The 22,315-nt window shown below is 33.1% G+C and overlaps 1 protein-coding gene across 1 annotated transcript in view; it reads left to right on the top strand.

The window, feature by feature from the left end:
* The window catches only part of LOC118186474 (uncharacterized), a 154,214-nt gene that overhangs the window by 280 nt on the left and 131,619 nt on the right, over nt 1-22,315 (top strand). Inside the window, exons 2-3 of the mRNA XM_085812652.1 lie at nt 12,273-12,454; nt 13,888-14,088. Coding sequence (XP_085668778.1) covers nt 12,275-12,454; nt 13,888-14,088 — 381 coding nt within the window. The 5' untranslated portion in view covers nt 12,273-12,274. The remainder of the gene's footprint in view (nt 1-12,272; nt 12,455-13,887; nt 14,089-22,315) is intronic.

The following is a 22,315-nucleotide window of genomic DNA, read 5'->3' as shown; positions in this document are numbered from 1 at the left end:
TGTTATGTTTATATCCAGATTTTTTTTTTTATGGGGGGTTGTTTAAAATGGTTTATTAACAAATGCTGCCAACTACTTATATTTTTATTTCTTGCATACATTTGTTGGTTACGTTATTTTGATTACGATAAAGCATACAAGAATTTTCTACATAAGGAGAGAGAGATTTAATCCTAGTATTCGGTGCAAACGGGTCATAGCAGTGCTCCGCAACCTTTTCTCACCTGCGACGCACAAAAAATCTGGAATTTCGTGGCACACCAAAGAGTTCCGAGTTATCAAGGAAGTGCCGAAAAAATTCAAATGCTGACACACTTACAATCACACACACAACCACACAACAGTGAAATATATAAAATCATTTAAAATAGACATTATTAAGGAAAAAAATTGTCATTGTGTATTAAATACATGATAAAAAATTGCAAAATGTCAAATACATGTATTTGATTTCGGCACACCTATATCCTACTCATGGCACACCGGTTGCGGAGCACTGAAACGTAGTATATACTATGTATATAGTGATAGTATATAGTGTATAGTGTATACATAGATGGATCATTTTTGGTGTTGGCGATAATTTGTCGTGCGAAGGCTGCACTGTATACTAGGATTTTACCGGAGAGAGATACATTCTTGGAGAGTTTTTTAAAAGAATCTAGCACATATTGATATTATACATGATGAAGAACATGTAAATTCTCTTGCAGCTTGCTCGTTTCCTGGATTTGAACCTGGCTTGAATTACCAGTGCCTAGCAATCTTATTGCTGGGCTGTTGGTGATCCCTTTTCAAAATATGACAATCGTATGACTTTCAGCAATCGAATATGATCATTGTTCCAGGTGAGATATTCCTTTGAATTGCGATTAAATCTCCTGTCAATCAATGCTTTCCCATTCATTCCAAATCATACGGAAACTTCAGGTTAATTATATCACCGGCAGCTATTTTATGGTGTAAAGCACAAACTAAGCAATGTACTTCCTAACCGACATCCAACGCAGAAATAAGCCCTAATAAATATTGTCTCAACAATCAAATTCAGTGCTGTGATCATGCATTACAACCAATCATGGCATGATAGAGTTTCCGAAACGTACACTGTAAAATACTCAGGTTACCATAATTGAAACAGCTTGGTGATAATCTAAGGGTACCTCAAAATATAGATAACCACATGCACGTTTGCGAAAATGCAGCTGTGTCCATTGTTCCTGCATAATTCTGAAGTAACTTATGCCTCTTTATTAATTGAACATTTGGTATTTGACCCACATTGTTTATGTGTTTTGTAAGGTTAGGTTATTAATTACGGCAAAGTCTCAAGGGCTATCTGCCTAAAGGGAGGGGTGCCTTCATAAAGGACTTTCTAAGAGAACTGGCTCGTATACACGTTACACATGAGGAAAACCACGAAAACATGCATACAGCCAGCCTGTTTGCAGGATTCGGACCAAACTACCAGTGTTCAGCGACTTTACCGCTCAGCCGGTGGCACTTGTTTTGTAACAACTTTTGTTGATTTCTACTATTTGGGGTCTCCTGATTTTAATGGAAGCTCTGGTAGACTGCTTTGAGTACAGACTTTGGGTAGAGTAGACTTTAAGGTACCCCTTGTATTATGGCGAAGTTGTTGTTTGATATATCGCCAAGTTGTTGTTTCATAAATGAAACAACAACTTGGCGATATATATATATTTGAAGTTTCTGTACGATTTGGAGTGAAAGGGGAAAAGAGCTTTAATTGACTGGTATGTAAATGAAGGTTTACTTAGTAGCCATTATAAGTGTAGGAAGGATATGGGTCTAGTCGAACGTAAAAACTGTTTAGATTGATTTGAATGGGTTTGTAGGAAGAAAGATTCAGATGGTCACTATGTGAAGCGTTCGATCAGAAAGAGTACCTGGTTTGAAAAAAGTCATTTGAGTGTGACTGATATTTTGATTTTTATGTGGCTCTGGGTGTACGAAGCGAACTCGAAAATCATGGTAAGTGAATATTTGCTTTTAGTAGTGCTTAAATGTATAACATGTTTTTCCTTTTTTATGTTATTTTTTTTTGTTTGGTTTAAAATGCATTTTACTGATATTATGTATTTTTTGTTTGCCGATATTGTAGAATTTGGTGCTCCTTTTACTTTTTAAGTGAAAATATATCGAAGTGTACATGGGCAAAGTAAAGGGAGTGCGCAATGCAAGTTTGTGCAATTCTGGGACTTTTTTTTTAAAAGTGAAAATAGGTCGGCGTGTACATGGACAAAGTTAAAAAAGTGCGCAATGCCATTTTTGTGCATTTCGGGGATTTTTTTTAAGTGAAAATAGGTCAACGTGTACATTGATAAAGTCAAAGGAGTGCGCAATGCCATTTTTGTGCAATTCGGTGTTTTTTTTTTTAAGTGAAAATAAGTCGATGTGTACATGGATACCGAGTTTGTGCAATTGTTTGTCTTGTTATTTTGGCTTTGTGTAGCGGCGATTTTTGGCGCAAAAATCGCCACTTCACAAGCCAAAATAACGAGTTAAAGAACTGCACAAAATCGGTATCCATGTACCGCCAAAAATCGCCAAGGGGTACCCTAAAATATACTTTTACCCAGACGTTTTGCAAGTAATTTCTGTTTTTGGTTATATTCAGCTGATCATATGTCTATTAATATGCATTTTTTGGGTAGTAAGATTTTATAACTTTGAAAATAATCCAGTGCTTGTTATTCTATTGCAGGCAGGTCCCACATTTTTTCATTTCCTTCAAAATTTAAGAAAAAGTATGTTAATATTGTACAAAGTCTGGAATCCGTACTCGTCGAGACTTCAGCGATTCCGGATTTTTGTAGATATTAGATCATCAGTTTAAATCTAGTAAGATGACATGTAATTATAAAATGAAAAATATGAAATCAGAATTTATGAAATAATTAATAATTTGTGATCTAAAGGGTATCAAAATTTACAAAAAAAGAGCTTAATATTTATTTGTTTACCTTATTAATATTTCTTTCAATGTAATTTGTTTAAGTTGCTTCGTTTTTTTGTGCTAATGCTTTCTCTTTAAATCTGTAGGCAGACATAATCTCTTGTTTAGTTACATTGTTGAAGTCCTGTAACTGCATGTTTTGAGAATTCCGACTAAATTGTCAATCGAAAGTTTCTCATTTTCAGTAACTTCTCTGTCACTTTCTTTACTATCAGTAGCGGTATTTTCTAGATTTAGAACCATACTACAGATTTCGCCATTCATTAATTGATTGATGATTGAGCAGCATTGTCATCACAATGAAAAGCTTCTTTGGTTGATCTTTACATTATGGTAACTTGCGTTTTTTTTGCGAAAATTTGGCGACCAACTCTCCTACAGCAACCCTATATTTTTTTTCAGCCGCCATTTTGTCTTCACGAAGTAAAGACATGTTTCTTTTCTTTTTATCTACTGAACACTTCTTCCAACAATCTACTAGCCGAATTACACTTATGCTAGAAATTTTTATCTAACAAAACTGCTTAATCATGACAAATATTCACTGCAAAATTGGGAAAAAGTGCACAATACCATACTCCTTACGCGTTTTTCAAAATAACACATACACATAAACCATGTACACGCCGACTTATTTTTACTTAAAAAAACATCCCAGAATTGCACAAAAATGGCATTGCGCACACTCTTCACTATATTTATGTACACTGCTTTTTTCTCATAAATTAGAAAAATTTCACGAAAATACATGACAATTTTCTCAATCTTTAAACCCGGTAAAAAGAACATATATGAAATTACCTGATCGCGAAAAAGTATTTACCCTTTCCAAATATGAACATTTCCACATATAAAATAAATAAAATATCGAAAAACTTTTACCTTTAAATCATCTATTATATTATAAACGTCACCAACGAATTCATACCGCAACCATTACAAATACTTAGTGTCAGATATTTAAATTATTTCCATGCACGTTTACTTCAACTGAAACGTATACCAAATTCCTACAAACATAAAATTCACAAAATAACTATCATTTAATTAAAATATAATTAAATTCAAAAACACTACTTAAAGTATAAATGAGCACATACATTAAATTAATAAAAATTACCTTACAATCCTAATTACTTTAAACTAAATCATTGCTAATAACAATTTTCCCAATAATACCAAATTCCTTTACTTCCACCTTACATTTAGAACAATGCATAAAACTAATATCCTCAAATAATTAAAAATACTAACTTACCTAATCTTCTTCAGAATCTTGATTACGTGTCCGATAAACTTTTCTTTAGTTACGGCCATGGGATCCAAAAATTCACGAACACAGTTTCACATAACACAGAATAAACCAAATACAAAATTTCCAGATTTTTTCCCGATTTCCCCCCTTTTCCGATTCAAGAACCGTAATTCGTCCATTAATATCACATGACATATCCCATGATCTCTCATTTCCCTCACACAAAATAATGCGTAATCGGAACTGAGTACTGCTCACATTATTACCAAAGTCCCAGGTAATAACCTTTATCGCCTCCAAAATGTCGCCAAACTACCAGTTACCATATTGTAAAGATCAACCGCTTCTTTTATATCATTTTCATTTATTACCGCTTCTTCACATTTTTTTACAAAATCCGTTAGTTGGAAAATTTCACCTTTGTTTTTGTGATATCTGAAAAACCTTTAAAATTAGCTATCCTTCACTATACATATTTGGCTATGCATGATGAGCATGGCGACTAACGGCAAATTGTTCCATTAAATTTTATCCCTCTTCTATCGCACACTGGGACAATTAAGCCTGAATGTATTTGTTTAGTTATTTATTATACTTAAGTCTATTTCTTGCACATGGCTTATGAAAGTTCTGTGGGTCCTAAATTCTGCGACTCGGCATGGCAATATGAGCCCTAGCGCTGTTCTGGGTTTATGTGAATAACAAATCAGTTATTCTTAATTCAAATAGCCTTAAAATGTAATCTTTGGGTCTATGAGTATCATCAACAAAATCTATTTTTAGCATATGGAAAGAAATTTTTGGTAAATTTTACCTCCGCAACATTTTTTAGTGCATTTAACTTAAATCTGTAATCATCACCAAGCGTAATGTCAACATAAAAGGTTTAAAGTACAATGAAGGAAACCACTGGCGGTACATTACTTAAGAGCCATCGCTAGCTCTATAAATAAAGATGATTTAAATAATAAAATGTTAATTCACATGTCAGAGATCTCTTTGTACACAACATTTCTTTTGTAGATCTTTCCATCATTTTTAAGCTTGCCTTGCAGAGGACTTTCAATTATTTTTAATTTTATGTCTGTTCTTTCACAAACTCTTAAACAGGCAACATAAAGCTGACCATGTCCAAATGCAGGCTCAGGTAAAAAATTGACAACACGCTTAAGCGTTTGGCCCTGAGACTTATTGATGGTCATAGCAAAGGCAAGTTTTGTAGGAAATTGTCTACGTTTGAATTGAAACATCAACCCTGTGCCGTGGCAACTTCACCCCATTGGCTAGTACAGTTACGCAAGCAACCAATAAACTATCGGCGACAAACAGACGCTTAAGCCACATATATATATATGGGGTGAAGTGACATCATCTCCGATACGGCTGACTCCCGGGCTTAGCGAAGCACACCGTTGAATTCCGCAGGTCCATGGAACGCCATTTTGAACATCTGCATCTTCGTGGGACTTTAATTAGCCGAGATATTAATTAAAAACTAATTTTCCCCTACATTTTCCACTTTTTTCTTGGGTTTTCCCTATTGGCTATGTGCCAAATTCTTTTTTCTTGAATATCTACGGAACGGTGCCGAGTTGAAATTCGAGACGCGTATCCTCAAATTCCAAAAAATTCTCTGAATCCATCGATACTGTTCTCATCTTTGTATGACTTTAATTGGCCGAGATATTAATTGGAAACTGCAGAAACGTTAATTTCTGCACTAATTTTTTTGAATGGCAACAATAAACTATCTGCAACAAACACTTAAACCGCTTATATATATAAAGATATATATATATATAGGCAAGGGAGATGATTTTGGATCAAAAATTCAAGTTTCTTGTCTGTATATGTCTGTGTGACAGTTTTTTCATCCATGAAGACATTTTTTATCAAACTTCCAAAAATTTCCATTTTTCATATTTAAACTTTCTGCATTCATATAAAATGTTGATTGGATTTTGGATAAAACCGGAAACTATACTTTATCTGAAGTCCATAGCGGTTTTTAATGAAAAACTATATTGAAATGTAATCTAAAACTATTCAATTTTAATATTTAAGATTTTTATATCAGTGAAAACAATATACAGTACAAAGTCCGTAATCCGCATGTACATTATCCAGAATGATCTATAATTCGGACCTCAATGCCACAAACATTTTTTTTGTATGCTTTATGCATGTGTACTTACATTGAAAGAAATGTTTAATAAAGTAAACAAATATTAAGCTTGTTTTTTGTAAATTTTGATACCCTTTAGATCATAATTGCTCTTTATTTCATAAATTATGGTTTCATATTTTTAATTATAATTTCTGCATGCCATCTTACCAGATTTAAATTAATGATCTATAATCTGGAATTACTGAAGTCCCGACGAGTCCGGCTTACGGACTTTGTACTGTATTAGAATTTGGCTAAAACTGATAGACTGGAAATGATACTTTACTTGAAGCTCTGAACAGAATTTTGTGAAAAAATATAGTTAAAAGTATAGTTTAGGGTACCCCTTGGCGAAACTTGGCGATTTTTGATGGTACATGGATAACGATTTTGTGCAATTCTTTGACTCGTTATTTTGGCTTGCGAAGCGGCTATTTTTGCGCCAAAAATCGCCGCTACACAAAGCCAAAATAACAAGACAAACAATTGCACAAACTCTGTATCCATGTACACATCGATTTATTTTCACTCAAAAAATAATCCCCGAATTGCACAAAAATGGCATTGCGCACTCCTTTGACTTTATCCATGTACACGTCGACCTATTTTCACTTAAAAAAAAAATCCCAGAATTGTATAAACTTGCATTGCACACTCCCTTTACTTTGTCCATGTACACATCGATATATTTTCACTTAAAAAGTCAAAGGAGCACCAAATTCTACAATACAGGCAAACAAAAAATACATAATCTCAATAAAATACATTTTAAACCAAACAATAAAGTATCATAAAAAAGGAAAAACATGCTGTACATTTAAGCACTACCATAAGCAAATATTCACTTACCATGATTTTCGAGTTCGCTTCGTACACCCAGAGCCACGTGAAAATCAAAATATCAGTCATACTCAAATAACTTTTTTCAAACCAGGTACTCTTTCTGATCGAACACTTGACATAGTGACCATCTGAACCTTTCTTCCTACAAATCCTTCTAAACGGTTTTTACGTTCGATTAGACGCATATCCTTCCTCATACAGGACACTTATAATGGCTACAAAGTAAACCTTCATTTACACACCAGTCAATTAAAGCTCTTTCCCCTTTCTCTCCAAATCGTACAGAAACTTCAAATTAATCTTACTACATTCGGCCATTCTACCTTCTAAAGAATCAAACCAACACACACCACAAAAACGTTTACAAAGTATCAAATGATTCAAAATTTCCCAGAATCATGCACCCGATTACGTCACAATAGGGTTTCCGTATCATTCAACCACTCAGGCTACCATAAATCAAACAACAACTTGGCGATAAATCAAACAACAACTTGGTGATAAATCAAACAACAACTTAGCCATAATACAATGGGTACCTTAAAGTCTACTCTACTCAAAATATATTATCCAAAACTTCTCAAGTTTGGTATTTAAAACTGATATATTCATATATGGTGTCTATATAATTGTGATTGAAAACATATTAGATTTTGACTACATATGAAAGGCCAGATGTGTTACTTAACTGGAGTTCTTAACAGATTTTTGTGGAAAAATATGAAATCACTGTAAGAGTTTAATCCAAAATAATACAGTAAATACTGCAGCTATTTCTGTTACGTTTAAACATGGTATTGATTTATATAAAGCCAAAGGAAAAGAATGATTTTTGTAAATGTTTCATTTGCAGAATAGCAAAACTCTTTTAGTGCAAGGATATTACAAAAAAAAAAAAAAAAAAAAAAAAAAAAAAATGCATATGTTATTCTTTTGCTCTGTTGATCATAAAGAGGCACTAGAGCAAATATATAAGGTAATTACAGTTGCTATTCAGGTAATTACAGTCACCTAGCTATAAGGTACAATAGAAGTTGCTATTCAGTTGCAATTATAAAAAACTAAGCATTTTTTACTGATACATAAATAATAAAGAGCTATATTATAGAAATAAGAGTATCAATACTATAGAAATGACACAGAAGAAAATTAAATTCTGATATTAGTTTCAAAGAATTTATTTTAAATATGTTATAAACATGCTCAATAAAACATAAATTTTAATAAAAATAAATAAAAGAGCAAACATTTCAGTTAAAAAAGTTTTTTTATACTTGGATCATTATACCTAATAAAACAGAATCCTTAATTCCATATTAAATTTTCTATTTATTGGAATAACAACTTGGATTTTGCTTACAAATGATCAGCTGGAAGTGATACTTTACTAGCTGTTTAAAACATGGAATTGGTGGAAGGTCATGTGCTGCCTACATAAGATTATTTTTTTAAATTTTATTATTTATGACCGTTTTACAACTTACAGTGTTGTATAATTTAACCATTCACAATCAATCTGTGAATATGCTGCAGTCTGGGTTTGCAAGAGGTTTTCATTTTTGAAATTGACCTTGGGGCAATCGGATTTTTGTCATATTTCATTCGTTTTGATGGAGAACAGCTCAGAGGATTGATATTAGGGTCTTCTTTTACTAATCTCTCAAGGGGATATTTAGCTTGACTGTATTTTAAGTCCTTCCATACCATAAAGACGCTTTATGTTACAAACATCCCTTTCTCCTGTATTCAAGTTTGGGTCTAAAGCTATGACAGCTGCAGAGCTAGATCAATCATTAAGCAGATAAGTCTATGCTTATGAAGTCAAGAAAAAGAGGTATCACAAAGAGATATTTAGGTATTCAGGAATGGAGGTATTTCAACTGTTACCTATTGTTGCTTTTACCGTGCAGTGTATGATGCAGCTAAACCAAGAGTGAGAGAAAAGGAATGGGAGAAAAACAGGCATTGCACTGTAAATGCATGTGGGAGCATGAAAATATTTTAAGTGCTTAGGGCCTGTAAAAGTTTTGAGCCTGTCAGCCTTGTCCATATCATAACTGGTATCAGTAACCATCATACTGATTAATATGGTAGAGACCATAGTATCTTGCTGTAACTAATAGAGATGGATAACAGGCAAAAAAACAATAGGGCAGCATCTGATCTTTACAATGTCTTTGGATTTTTTGCACATGTGCTCACTTCCATAGAACATAAAAACGATTTATCCTGATATTTTAACATATGCTGAAAGTTCTACTCTTTTTTTTTCAGCTTTTATCAAACAGTTTGTTCTACTACTGTAATTTCGTGTTTTGCAAAATGGGTGTTATTATGGATTATCATCCAATATAGTGCAGAAATACTGCAATAGGATTAATTTTTGATTAGGTATCCAAACTGCAATATATGCAGTAAATTGCATCTTAGAGCTCTGTTTCTTGATTATCATAGAAGGGAAACGTAAGGATATTGTCTAAATCTCTTAACCAGGTAGCATGACCATGAAAATACAGGGTGTTTATAAAGTCCCAGACCCATTTTGATGTTTAATAACTCATAAAATAATGAAGATATAAACAAACTTATGGCATTCATTGATGGAATAACTTATATATTTTCCTTTTCAGGTTTGAATATCTTTACTTTTGCAAATGTCGTCTGCGCGTGTGGTTAATTTTAGATAATTTCATTTTCCAGTCTAAATATCTGTATTTTTCTAAATATCGTCTGCTTATTAATTGCATTTTTCTTTTTCTTTTTTTTTGCAACTATTGCAATGCTATGTTTACTTTTGATGTGTTTGTTCTAGTACTTTTGTATGTGATGTTTTATTCGACCGGATATTAAGGAGAATGCATACACCACAATACATGCTTGCCGGTACCTGGCGTGAAATTTAATATCGACTTGATATTCTCCGTGCGACAAAGAGAGCACATGTGGAAGTTTATCGACAAGAGTCATGAAACTATTTGAGTCTATCTAACCATTTATGTTATTAATTTTAATCTATCTTTATTATTTTATGAGTTATAAAACATCAAATTGGGTCCGGGACTTTATAAACACCCTGTATATATATTACTTTGAATAGATAAATGCATTATTATGTTCTTCCTTCCAGTAATATGCGCATGTTCAGTACAGTCAAAATTCTTTACTTCAGATGCCCATAATCTGGAATGATCTATGATCCGGACCTCAAAGCTACAAACTTTTTGCGCATGCGTAAATGCGTGCGCATAATACCTTTATGCATGCGTGCTTAATGTATAACGGACGGTATAAGCTAAGCTAAAATTATCTAATTATCTATTTCAGTTAACGTTGCAGATTGCATTGTTCCATAATCTTCGAATTGGATCCGGCTTATTCTTTTTTTGCAGACTGTTAGAGCAATTTTATAAAAGTAAGCTTGAACTTTCGATTATGTCAAAAAGAATTTCCGATTCTGGAGCTGCCACAGGATCTACAAAGCGAAAGCATGTTTCGATGTCCATCAAACAAAAAGTGGAATTGCTCCAAAAAAATTGATAAAGGCATATCCTTTGTTTCTCTAACCATTCTGAAATCTGTTTATCAATTTGATGCTGCTTTGCCGGAGGGGGGGGGTTATCGCGGCACGCAATGAACTGGAAGTTGATCTCTCAGCACTATCCTTATCTTCAGGGCAGATGTTTTTATTTTATTCGGCTTATAATTTTTTATTAAATGTAGTATTTCATCTTGATGTACTCCGTCTTTGATATGATTTAAATCAAATTCCTCATCATTATAAATATCACGAATACACACCAAATAGTTTTCTGGTTGCAATTTTCTAATTTCGACTATGCGTAATGTATGCTTTACGCATGCGGGCGTTGAAAGAAATGTTTAATAAAGTAAACAAATAAATATTAAGCTTTCTTTTTGTAAATTTTGATACTCTTTAGATCATAATTGCTCTTTATTTCATAAATTATGATTTCCTATTTTTAATTTTATAATTTCTGCATGCCATCTAACCAGATTTAAACTGATGATCTATAATCTGGAAAAACCGATAATCCGGAATCGCCGAAGTCCCGACGAGTCCGGATTGAAGACTTTTGGCTGTACCATGCGTACTTGGGAAGGTTTGAATGTACAGAATTTTAAAATGCTTATGTGAAGCATATCTGACAAGATATTCCAGGAACTGCTGTTAATTTTTTTTAGTAATATGCTAATTTACAAAATTGCTAGGTTAACCATTGCTAAACAATATTGTATACTTAATGTAAAAAGTTTTCAGATCATATTTATTTCTGACTACCTCATTTGAATATCTCTCTGTTTTTTATTACATGTTTGTAGATTTCTTTTTATTCTGTTATATATATTTAATTACAAAGGCACTTGATTATGCGTCATTGGCTCCCATACATATAAGATGCATTAAGATTGGAGCATGGAAAAAAAAAAAAAATACAAAAAAAAAATACAAAAATAGAATTACAAAAAGGCAAAACAGTAATTAACTTTATTACCATAACAACAACTTCATCAAAATTGAAAAATGAAATAAAATAGGACTATATTAAGCACTAAAAAAATTGTCGGATGTCAACTGCATCAGCTCTCTAGCCTGCCAATCAACATTCTTTTCGCAACAAATATTCTCAAGCTCTACTTTCTTTGTGACATCCCATCAGGATTCCAGTGCAAAACATATAAAGCTTCCATACCATCCATTCTGTTATATTAAGCTCTGTAATTAATTCTTATTATTGTTCTGTATAGTTTATCTGGAAAATGCAATGATCTGGAAAATGCAATGATTTTATTTGGTAAAAGTTTTAAGAGTAACTATTTAGTATTTGATGTAACAGGGAGGAAATAATGTTTTAATAAGATCGAGAATATCCTCAGGGTAGTCCAAAAACTCAATTTTTTTAAAAAATTTATAGTGTGACATAATTACTTTACTATTTTCTAACTTCTGGATGTTAATATTAAACATAGAATGCATTTTGAAAGATATATTTTATTTTACTGTTTAGATATGTCTTCTGAAAAGTTAAATAATTTAAGCCCATCTCAACTGCAAGAGTTTGCAGATTTGCAAAAACAAGGAAAAGAATTAGCAGCTGAAGGAAAACTTCATGATTCTTTACGTTTATTTGAACAAGCTAGACAAATATGTGAAACACCTAAAATTTTACAAAGGATACAAAAACTGAAGGTATAGTATTTTTTAATCTGTGACTATTATGTTCTATGGCAAATCTGCTACCATTGCAATTAAATGAAAATCAATTATAAAAAAGTATTTCTCTATTTTTAGTAGAAAGCCCGGCGGTCATATGAAATGATCGTTGTCCTAGATATTATAGTAAATTGTAATTAAAATGATTTGTGCAAAGGTGTCTGCTAATTCAAAATGAATTACCCAGGGCAGGCGGCGAAGATGCCCCTTTGCTTACTGCCCCACTGGGTTTCCCCCTTCTATTAGCTTAATTGCTTAGACTGCAATGAAGGAAACCACTGGCGGTACATTACTTAAGAGCCACCGCTAGCTCTAAAAATAAAGGTGATTTAAATAATAAAATGTTAATTCACATGTCAGAGATCTCTTTGTACATAACATTTCTACCATCCATTATTTTTAATTTTACGTCCGTTCTTTCACAAACTCTTGAATAGGCAACATAAAGTTGATCGTGTCCAAATTCAGGCTCAGGTAAAAAAATGGCAACACACTTAAACGTTTGGCCCTGAGACTTATTGATGGTCATAGCAAAGGCAAGTTTTACAGGAAATTTTCTGCGTCTCAATTGAAACGGCAACCATGTGCCGTGGCAACTTCACCCCATTGGCTAGTACAGTTACACAAGCAATCAATAAACTATCGGCGACAAACAGACACTTAAGCCGCATGTATATATATGTGGGGAAGTAACATCATTTCCTCTGAAACTGCTGGCTCCCATGCTTAGCAAAGCACACCGTTGAATTCCGCAGGTCCGTGGCACGCCATTGTGACCATTCGCGTCTTTGTGGGACTTTAATTAGCCGAGATATTAATTAAAAACTAATTTTCTCCTACATTTTCCACTTTCTTTCTTGGGTTTTCCCTATTGGAGGGATTTGGCTACGTGCCAAATTCTTTTTTCTCGAATATCTACGGAACGGTGCCGAGTTGAAATTCGAGACTCGTATCCTCGGATTCCAAAAAGTTCTTCGAATCCGTTGATACCGTTCTCATCTTTGTTTGACTTTAATCGGCCAAGATATTAATTAAAAACTGTGGATACGTTAATTTCCGTGCACATTTTTCCGAGTGGCAACAGTAAACTTTCGATGACAAACACTTAAGCCTCTTATATATATAAAGATACTTTAAAAACTTTGCTGAGAAAATTCACTTCATTTCTTAAAATTCTTGATATTTGAGTTGCCGAAGGTACGCTAGCAAGTAAGCATTAAGTTATGCAGAATTTTATATATAATAGTTTTTCAGTTTGTATTTCCTATTTTTAAACTATTGTTTAATCTAAATATTTTGATTTGATATTTGCATTTTCACCTGTAACTGAATATTTTTATACACTATTTTATTATATTTATTTGAATTGAGAGGTGTTTTGTATTTTAAACCTATGATATATTTTGCAGGATTTTATTCAAAAAATTTCTGTTGAAAAAGCACAGAATCGTACTTTAGTGGTTGGAAAGCAAGGCTTAGGAACTACATTTCACAGTTCTCAAGGTGAAAATTTCGTTGCAAAAAAATCATTTAATGATACTAATGCAAATAGAACTTTTAAAGAGCCTATTGGAACTTCAAATGTTCTTGCTGATATTCAAAATAAAGAAGTAAGTTTTGCATTTTTTTCTTCTCTTCAGATAGGGTATTAAATTGTTTGTAAGATTTATTGTGACCGGTTATCAGTGAATGTTTTTAACTATAGAATTATATTTTCCAATTGAATAAGTGAAAATTTTTCTTTTATCAAACTGGATGAGAGTTTTCATTCTATGCTTCAAATCATGATACTTGAAGCATACTTAATTTGAATACAAAGGAGCAAGAAATAAAAATGATGTAATCAAGAGGTACCGAGAAATATATACAATACAAAATCCGGACTTGTCAGGACTTCGACGATTCCAAATTTGGGATTTTTCATGATATTAGATCATCAGTTTAAATCTAGTAAGAAGGCATGTAGAAATTATGAAATTAAAAATACGAAATCATGATTTATGAAATAACGAAACACTTATGATCTAAATGGTATCAAAATTTATGAAAAGAAAGCTGAATATTTATTTCTTTACTTTATTAAACAGTTCTTTCAATGTAAGTTGTCTAACTTGCTTCTTTTTTTGTGCTAATAGTTTCTCTTAAATTCTGTAGACAGACATAATTACTTAATCAATTACAAAGTTCTATTGTTAAAGTCCTGTAATTGCTGTGGCCAGAATTCCAACTTGTCAATCGAAATAATTTTGTTTTCAATAACCTCTCTGTCATTTTCTTCACTATCGGTAGCGGTATTTTATGGATTTAGAAACCATACTTCAGAATTTGCCATCTATTAATTGAATGATCATTGGGGCATTGTCATCGTAATGAAAAACTTCTGTTATAACATCTTCATTTATTACTGCTTCTCCACATTTCTTTACAAAATCTATTAAATGGAAAATTTTACCTTTTTTTTGTGATTTTCAAAAACCTTCAAATTCCTGGCTATCATTTTCATTATCCTCATCATGAAATATGGTAGCTGGCCATAAATTATACCAAGAAATTTTTAACGTGTCTGGAGACACATCCGCCCACGATCTTGCGATGTTCCACATAGCAGATTTTATGCAAAAATGATCTCAAAAATTCTTGAATAGCCTTGCCATAATTCAAGAAATTTAACATGGATTTAAAAAATGCTACTTTGTTTTTGCATTTCAGTGTGCGTACTGTTACGATATCCATAGGCTAAATAATCGATGTACAGTTTGGAGGAAAGGATAATATGGATACATTATCTTTCACTAAAACTTTAAATGAAGTATGGGCGGAACAGTGTCTACAATCAGGACAATTTTTGCTTCGTCAGGTAAACCAACCAAATTCAAATTTTGCCTACCCTCAGATATGAAATGATTTTCAAACCAATCATTTGTTAATGCATGTGTCATCCATGCTGTTTTATTTGCATGGTATATAACGGAGAAAATCCTTACTCCTTTAAATGCTCAAGGTCGTGTATTTTTTGCAATTATGAAAAGTTTACAGTTGTGCGTTCCTGCAGCATTTACACACGCTAAAATTGTTAATCTCGCTTTGGAAGCTTTGACACCAGGTGGAGCCTTTTCTGTAGAGGCTGCCGAGGTATTTAATATTTTTCAGTAAATATAACCAGAAAAGACTAGTTTTATCAGTGTTGTAAATTTGTTCTGGAGACAATTTTTCACTATTGAGTGTGATCAATGAATTCATTTGTAAATAGTTCAGCAGCTTCAATATCAGCTGAAGCTTGTTCACCTGAAATTTTTAAATGTCTTATACCATGGTGATTTTAAAATTTGGTTAACAAACCTGTCAAATATGTACATTCAGTTTTTAAGTTCATTTCTTCAAGAAATATTACGGCTTGAGCCATTAGCATTAGACCCGTTGATGGCAGGCCCTCATTGCGACACTGTCTGACCCATTCAATTATCACTTTGTCATGATTGTCACTTTTAATGGATAATATTTCTGGTATTCAGTGCGAGTGGGGTGTCAAAACCCACAAAAAATTTAAAATGTTTCGTTTGCTTATGTCATATACAGTTAACTTTCCCATGTCATATTCCTTGCATAATTTTGACATGAATATACCTTTATCAATTTTTTCCAGCAATTCCATTTTTTCTTTAATGGACATTGAAACATGCTTCCGCTTTGTAGATCCTGTTACAGCTCCAGAATTAGAAATCTTTTCGACATTATCGAAAGTTCACACTTTAATTTTCATAAAATTGCTATAATAATAACAGCCTGCAAAAAATAATAACCTTCATGAAATCAGAAACAGCGCAAGCTGCTTATATTAACTGGAATCCCTTGGAAACAGTAAAGTATAATTTTAGCCCAGCTTAATACCATTTGCTGTAATTATTAGCTATGTAGTTTATTTATTATATTTACGTCTATTTCTTACACGTGCTTACCTGAGTCCTGAATAAATAAATTCCCACATATACTTAAGGTTTATTGAGGGCCAGTGCTGGATATCTTACAGCCTGATGCAGTCTCTGTGAATCCTGATGTCTGCTTTCAAGTGCCAAAGTTCAAAATTGTTGCTGCCCCTAAATTTTGTGCTCGAGTATTTTTGTCGTCCCTTAATTTGGCTACTCTTTGCTTCTCTAAATTCCAAAAATTTTATCTTCTCTAAATTCTGCTGCCTGATACGCCCATACGAACTCTGGCACCAGTTCTGGGTTTATGTGAATAACAAATCAAATAGCACTAAATGTAATCTTTTAGCCTATGGGTATCATTAAAAATCCATTGTAGTTTATGGAAAGAAATTTGTGTTAAATTTTTTCTCATCAACGTTTCTTAGTGCATTTAACTTAAATCTGGAATCATCGCCAAGCATCATGTCAACATGCGGCCATACGAGTTCTGGCACCAGTTCTGGGTTTATGTGAATAACAAACGAAATAGCACTAAATCTTTTGGCCTATGAGTATCATTAAAAATCTATTGTAGCTTATGGAAAGAAATTAGTGTTAAATTTTTTCTCATCAATATTTCTTAGTGCATTTAACTTAAATCTAGAATCATCATCAAGCATCATGTCAACATGAAAGGTTACCATACTCCTTTGTTATTTAATAACTAACATAAAAAAGTTGTTTAGGCATTGCTACATGAGTCATTACTCAAGTAGTCATATGTTGATAAACATGCAGTGATGAAAGGAAAGTATAATAAATAATGATTCGCTAGGTTAGCATCAGATCAACGATATATCTATGTGGAATGTTTTGTTTTGAGATGTGTGCCAAGCAGATATGTAGCAATGGAGCCAAATTACTGATCGTACATATTTATGCTAAAATGATTATTTCTCCAATAACAAGGTATTTTATGTAGTGTCTAAGGGAAATTAAGAATCGGGACTCTCCAGATCCTTTATTATGCACGGAGGGGAGAATCAAATGCGCATGCGTAAAGCCTACGAGAACAACGGTGGTGGTGGTTTTGAGGTCCAGGTTTTAGATCATTTCGGATGTTGGACGTCTGGATATCGGACTTTGTATTGTTTAACTTTAAGATCCTTTTATTAAAAAAACCGGCGCTTACAGACCAACCAGCATTTATGGCTTGAACTCAAAAGTAGAATTTAAAATTGAAACTAAATCTTATTTAGCCAAAGTTATGCAGATATAGTTAAATATTTAAGTTGGCTGTAACCTTCACTTGTGTGACATCACAATCTGCAAGAATAAAACAACACCGTAGACAGGAATGCTATCATAGAACTATCGTAGACTGTTATAGACATACTATCAACTAGTGATGTGGTCTTCATCAGGCAGAATACACTCTAAAACAATCTCAAACACTCAGTCATGCTAAAATTTGCATTCTGGCAGGAAAATGTAATGGAAGGAGCGACAGTAGAGATTTGTAACATAAAATAACTGGTTAATCAACATAAATAGCTTACATTTTAACCTGCGAGTATTTAAGTAATCACAAAGATATCTTTAACGACCTTATTAACATCTTAAATTAAAAAAAATCAGGAGCTAACTTCTTATCACAATTGCTTATAAAATAAATTTTACATCTTAAACCTTTGGACATAACAATTCTGTATATCACAATAGCAGTTGTTCTCCTTCCAGTCATCTGGAAGGAAAAAGACTTTAGCAGAAGTGATTTTAATTTTCTCTTACTTTGATAGCTTATGTTTAAATATTTCATTCACACTCTAAGGTTTCAGTTCTTAGAATTATGCAAACATTTACTTTACTTTAGCACATATATTAACAGAATTTTAACACTTGCAATACTGAACTCTTAACCACTTGCGCTAAAAAGACGTGCCACGCATGTTGAGATGCTTTTGTCTCAAACTGCGAGCAACGTGAACACCACGTCGATAGACATTTATCGCAACAATGAAAATAACGTGGTGAACACGTTGCCTAACAGCATTTCTCGAGTTACAGCTCTGGATTGCACTCGCAGATGCGGAGCGGTGTAAATGAGACACTTTTGTTGGAAAATATGACTTATTGTAACCCCTTTTCTGCATCATCTCTCCTCCTTGAAATATTTATTAGGCTTAGTTCTTATTTTAAAGGGATATAGTAGTTACTTCTACTTCGTTTTTCACTGCCACTGTTTGTATTGAGAACAAATTGTTTCAGCCTAATTGAGATGCAAAAACGAAACGTGATGTTACGTCATCTGGAAAGCCGAGTCATGCCGTTAGCTGATTGGTTGCCGTGAGATGACGTCATGCCTACTTCTGGTATAAGTATCTCGTGTTGCTCTGTCAAGAGCCCAATCCACTTGGCTTTTTTAACTGGATAAAAATCCAATTCACTCAAGCTAAAGAATTCTTCCAGAAATTTAAAACATCAAAAACAATATTTGACAAACTAGAGGTTGGTATGGCGGCCTTCGAATATTTCTCAAATCTAAACTATGAATTTTAATCAAACTCATAGTCAAATAAATTTTATCTCAGCTACAAATAGCTTCTTAAAGATTTGTTACTATACTTCAAACGACATTAGATACCAACAAGTGGAAATTTCAAATTTTCTTACTAGACATAACATTGATGTTATGCTAGTAAATGAAACCCATCTCAGCTCTTGCGACAAATTTAAAATTCAAGGCTACCCTATCTACAGAAAAGACAGAAGACATAATAGAGGAGGAGGAAACGCAATTCTCATTAAAAACCATATCAAAACAGCCAAATAGGATTTAAACCCTGCTTGTACTATAGAAAATACTGCAGTACTTATCTATAGTGGTTTTAGAGAAACTTTTCTTTTTATCTCCATCTACAATCCCCCCTCAAGCACTCTTGATCTCAATAATCTGAAACTACTTACTGAAAATAACTACCCCGCCTTAATAGCAGGTGATTTAAATGCTAAACACTCTTCTTGGAACTGTAGAGTCACAAATAGAAATGGAGAAAATTTAAGCAACTTCATCCACAATAGTAACATCAATCTCATTGCTCCCAATCACCCAACGCACTATACGCACAACGGACTAGGAGATATTTTAGATATAGTTTTGATGAAAAACCTTCCTAATATTCCTAATCTTGATGTTCTCCCAGAACTTTCGTCTGACAATCTCCCTATAGCATTTGTTCTTAACCGGGGGTGCCTCCCCCTAAGGGTGCGGGAGAAGCCCCTACCTAACCATAAAAATTATTAAATATCATTTATTAAATTTCTTATAATAAAATATTTGAAATCTGCAATAGTGTCCCCAATATTGAAGCTCTAAAAATTGGTAGCACCTAGCTCACTTATCGGCAAAAGACACAGGAAAGAGCAGGTGCCGATGGGCGTATACACTACGCTACAGATGAACATGAAAGGCATGAAACGCTACAAACGAACGCAAACAGGCAGCTAGGTGACGGAGGAAAAAAAAAAAAAAACTTTGTGGGAATACAAGCGGAGAACGTTATCCCAGCTTGCGCATGCGCTGAGTTCAATATGTGCTACTCCAATGGAATCTACGGATTCACAGATTTGTATCTGCATCTACTGCGCCTGTGTTAGATTGAGTGAAGTTGAGTCAACTATTGTGTCTGCGACATGTGTATTGTGTATTTTGACTTGTCCAGAAACCTCTTAAGACTAATACATTCTTAATTGCCCGTTCAAGCTGAAGAGGATTCAGTGATATTACAAACGTAAGGACATTAGAAATAATGTAATATAATATATTAGAATATAATAGAATTAATATATAGAAATAATGTAATATATTATATTACATTATTTCTAAATAATTAAATCGATTATAGTGAACCCCACTATGACAAAAAAACGACAATGGAACGATAAAGGCTCGGTTTGATACCAGTGGAACTATCCTAAAATTGTGTGGACCAGCCATTCAAAAACCTTTATTAGTAGCGTCATATCAAATGGCATTATTATCTGAAAAAAAAAAAAAAAAAAAAAAAAAAGAAACATCACACTATCGCTGAAGAGTTGATTAAACCTTCTGCTTTAATTATTGCTAAAACAGTTTTAGATTCGGAAGCACATAAAAGAATCCAACAGATTCTATTATCGAATGATATACGATCGCGAATACGAGATCTCAGTGAAGATATTTTAATGCAAGTAATTGAAGACGTAAAAATAAGTCCACTGAAAATATGCATGCAACTGGATGAGTCAACTGATGTTGATAATTGTAGCCAGCTTTTGGTATTTGTCAGGTATGTGAAAGAAAAAGAGGTGATAGAAGAATTTATATTTTGTGAGCCACTGGAGGTGAATACGAGAGGAAATGATATTTTCAATCGCATCAAAGATTTTTTTACTAAATATCTATTACCAATGAATGTGATTGGCTCAATATGCACTGATGGAGCCCCAGCAATGTTAGGCAAAAATTCAGGATTTTTTTCACACATGAAAAGAGAATTACTGGAAGTTATAATAACACATTGCATGTTGCAACGTCATGCACTTGCGTCGAAAGCATTGCCAGAAAGTTTAAAACAACATCTAATTACAGCAGTAAACGTAGTAAAATACATCCGAGGGCGAGCGCTTAATCATTGCATTTTTCGTGCATTTTGCGAAGAAATCGGTGTTGATCATACCGTGCTCCTATATCACACCGAAATATGATGGTTATCTAAGGGTCGCATGCTTAACAGAGTTTTTGAATTGCGTGAGGAAATTATTCAATTACTGACTAGTCAAAACTGTTATTTAGTAAAGGATTTTGAGAGTAATGATGCAATGCTGAGGCTGGCCTAGTTAGCAGACATATTTAGCCATTTAAATGAATTGAATCTATCAATGCAAGGATTTGGTATAAATAAATTAATATCTAGTGAAAAATTATCTTCATTTATCGCAAAATTAGAAATTTGGATACGTCGAGTAGAAAAGGGGAATTTTGCAAACTTTCCCTTGCTTAATTCTGTTATTGCGAAAAATGAAAAGAATACAATTATACCCGACATTCTAATACATTTGAGACGATTAAGCGAATCATTCAATGGATACTTTTCTACCGGAAATATTACCAAAACTCATAGATGGATACTGGATCCATTTTTATTTGACTTAAATTTGATGGATGATAGTGATCTGAAAAAAGATCAACTTATTGAAATGCAAGCAAGTGGACATGTTCGAATGGAATTTGAACAATTAGAATTGCAACAATTCTGATGTTCATAGTTACAACGTTATCCAGAGTTGGCGAACGGAGCACTGTGTGTTGTATTTTATGTGTGTTGGTTACGTGCTCAGTGATGATTACAAGATGTACAAAAACATCTTTTATTCTACATTGCTCATCTACTATTCTATATTACAGTTATGGTTAAAGATAATAATAGATAGTTACAGTTACATATATAACATCTCCCTTTTTTATAAAAAATAATAATAGTAGTAAAATTAAACATATTCTTTTAAATAATAAGGTTTCTTAACAGTCCTACCAGATCGAGTGACGTAGTTATGTCCATTTGAAAAATTTGATGATACTATACCTCTTTCACTATTTGGTGACACAACACTTCTGTTAGATTTTGAAGGACTTACAGGCACATCTAAATTTGTAGTGCTCCTACTATTTTCATGTATCTCGGGTTCATCTATAACTTCATTCTCATAGTTGTTTTGTATTGCAAACTCTTCCTGATTATTTCCTTTAAGAAGGTCTCTTCTGTTTCTTTCTACAGTTCTTCCATCTGTTCTTATAATCCTATATGAACGTGGTCTTTCTGCTTCTTCTATAATTTTCCCTCTTTCATTTAGTTTTTTCCCTTTCTCTTTTATGTAAACATGATCTCCTGTT

The sequence above is a fragment of the Stegodyphus dumicola genome, chromosome 3, assembly GCF_044657685.1.
Source record: "Stegodyphus dumicola isolate Sdum_Otavi_A_Nest chromosome 3, ASM4465768v1".
Taxonomy (NCBI): Eukaryota; Metazoa; Arthropoda; class Arachnida; order Araneae; family Eresidae; genus Stegodyphus; species Stegodyphus dumicola.
The sequence above is the reverse complement of the archived record's forward strand: the minus strand, read 5'-3'. Positions and strand labels throughout refer to the sequence as shown.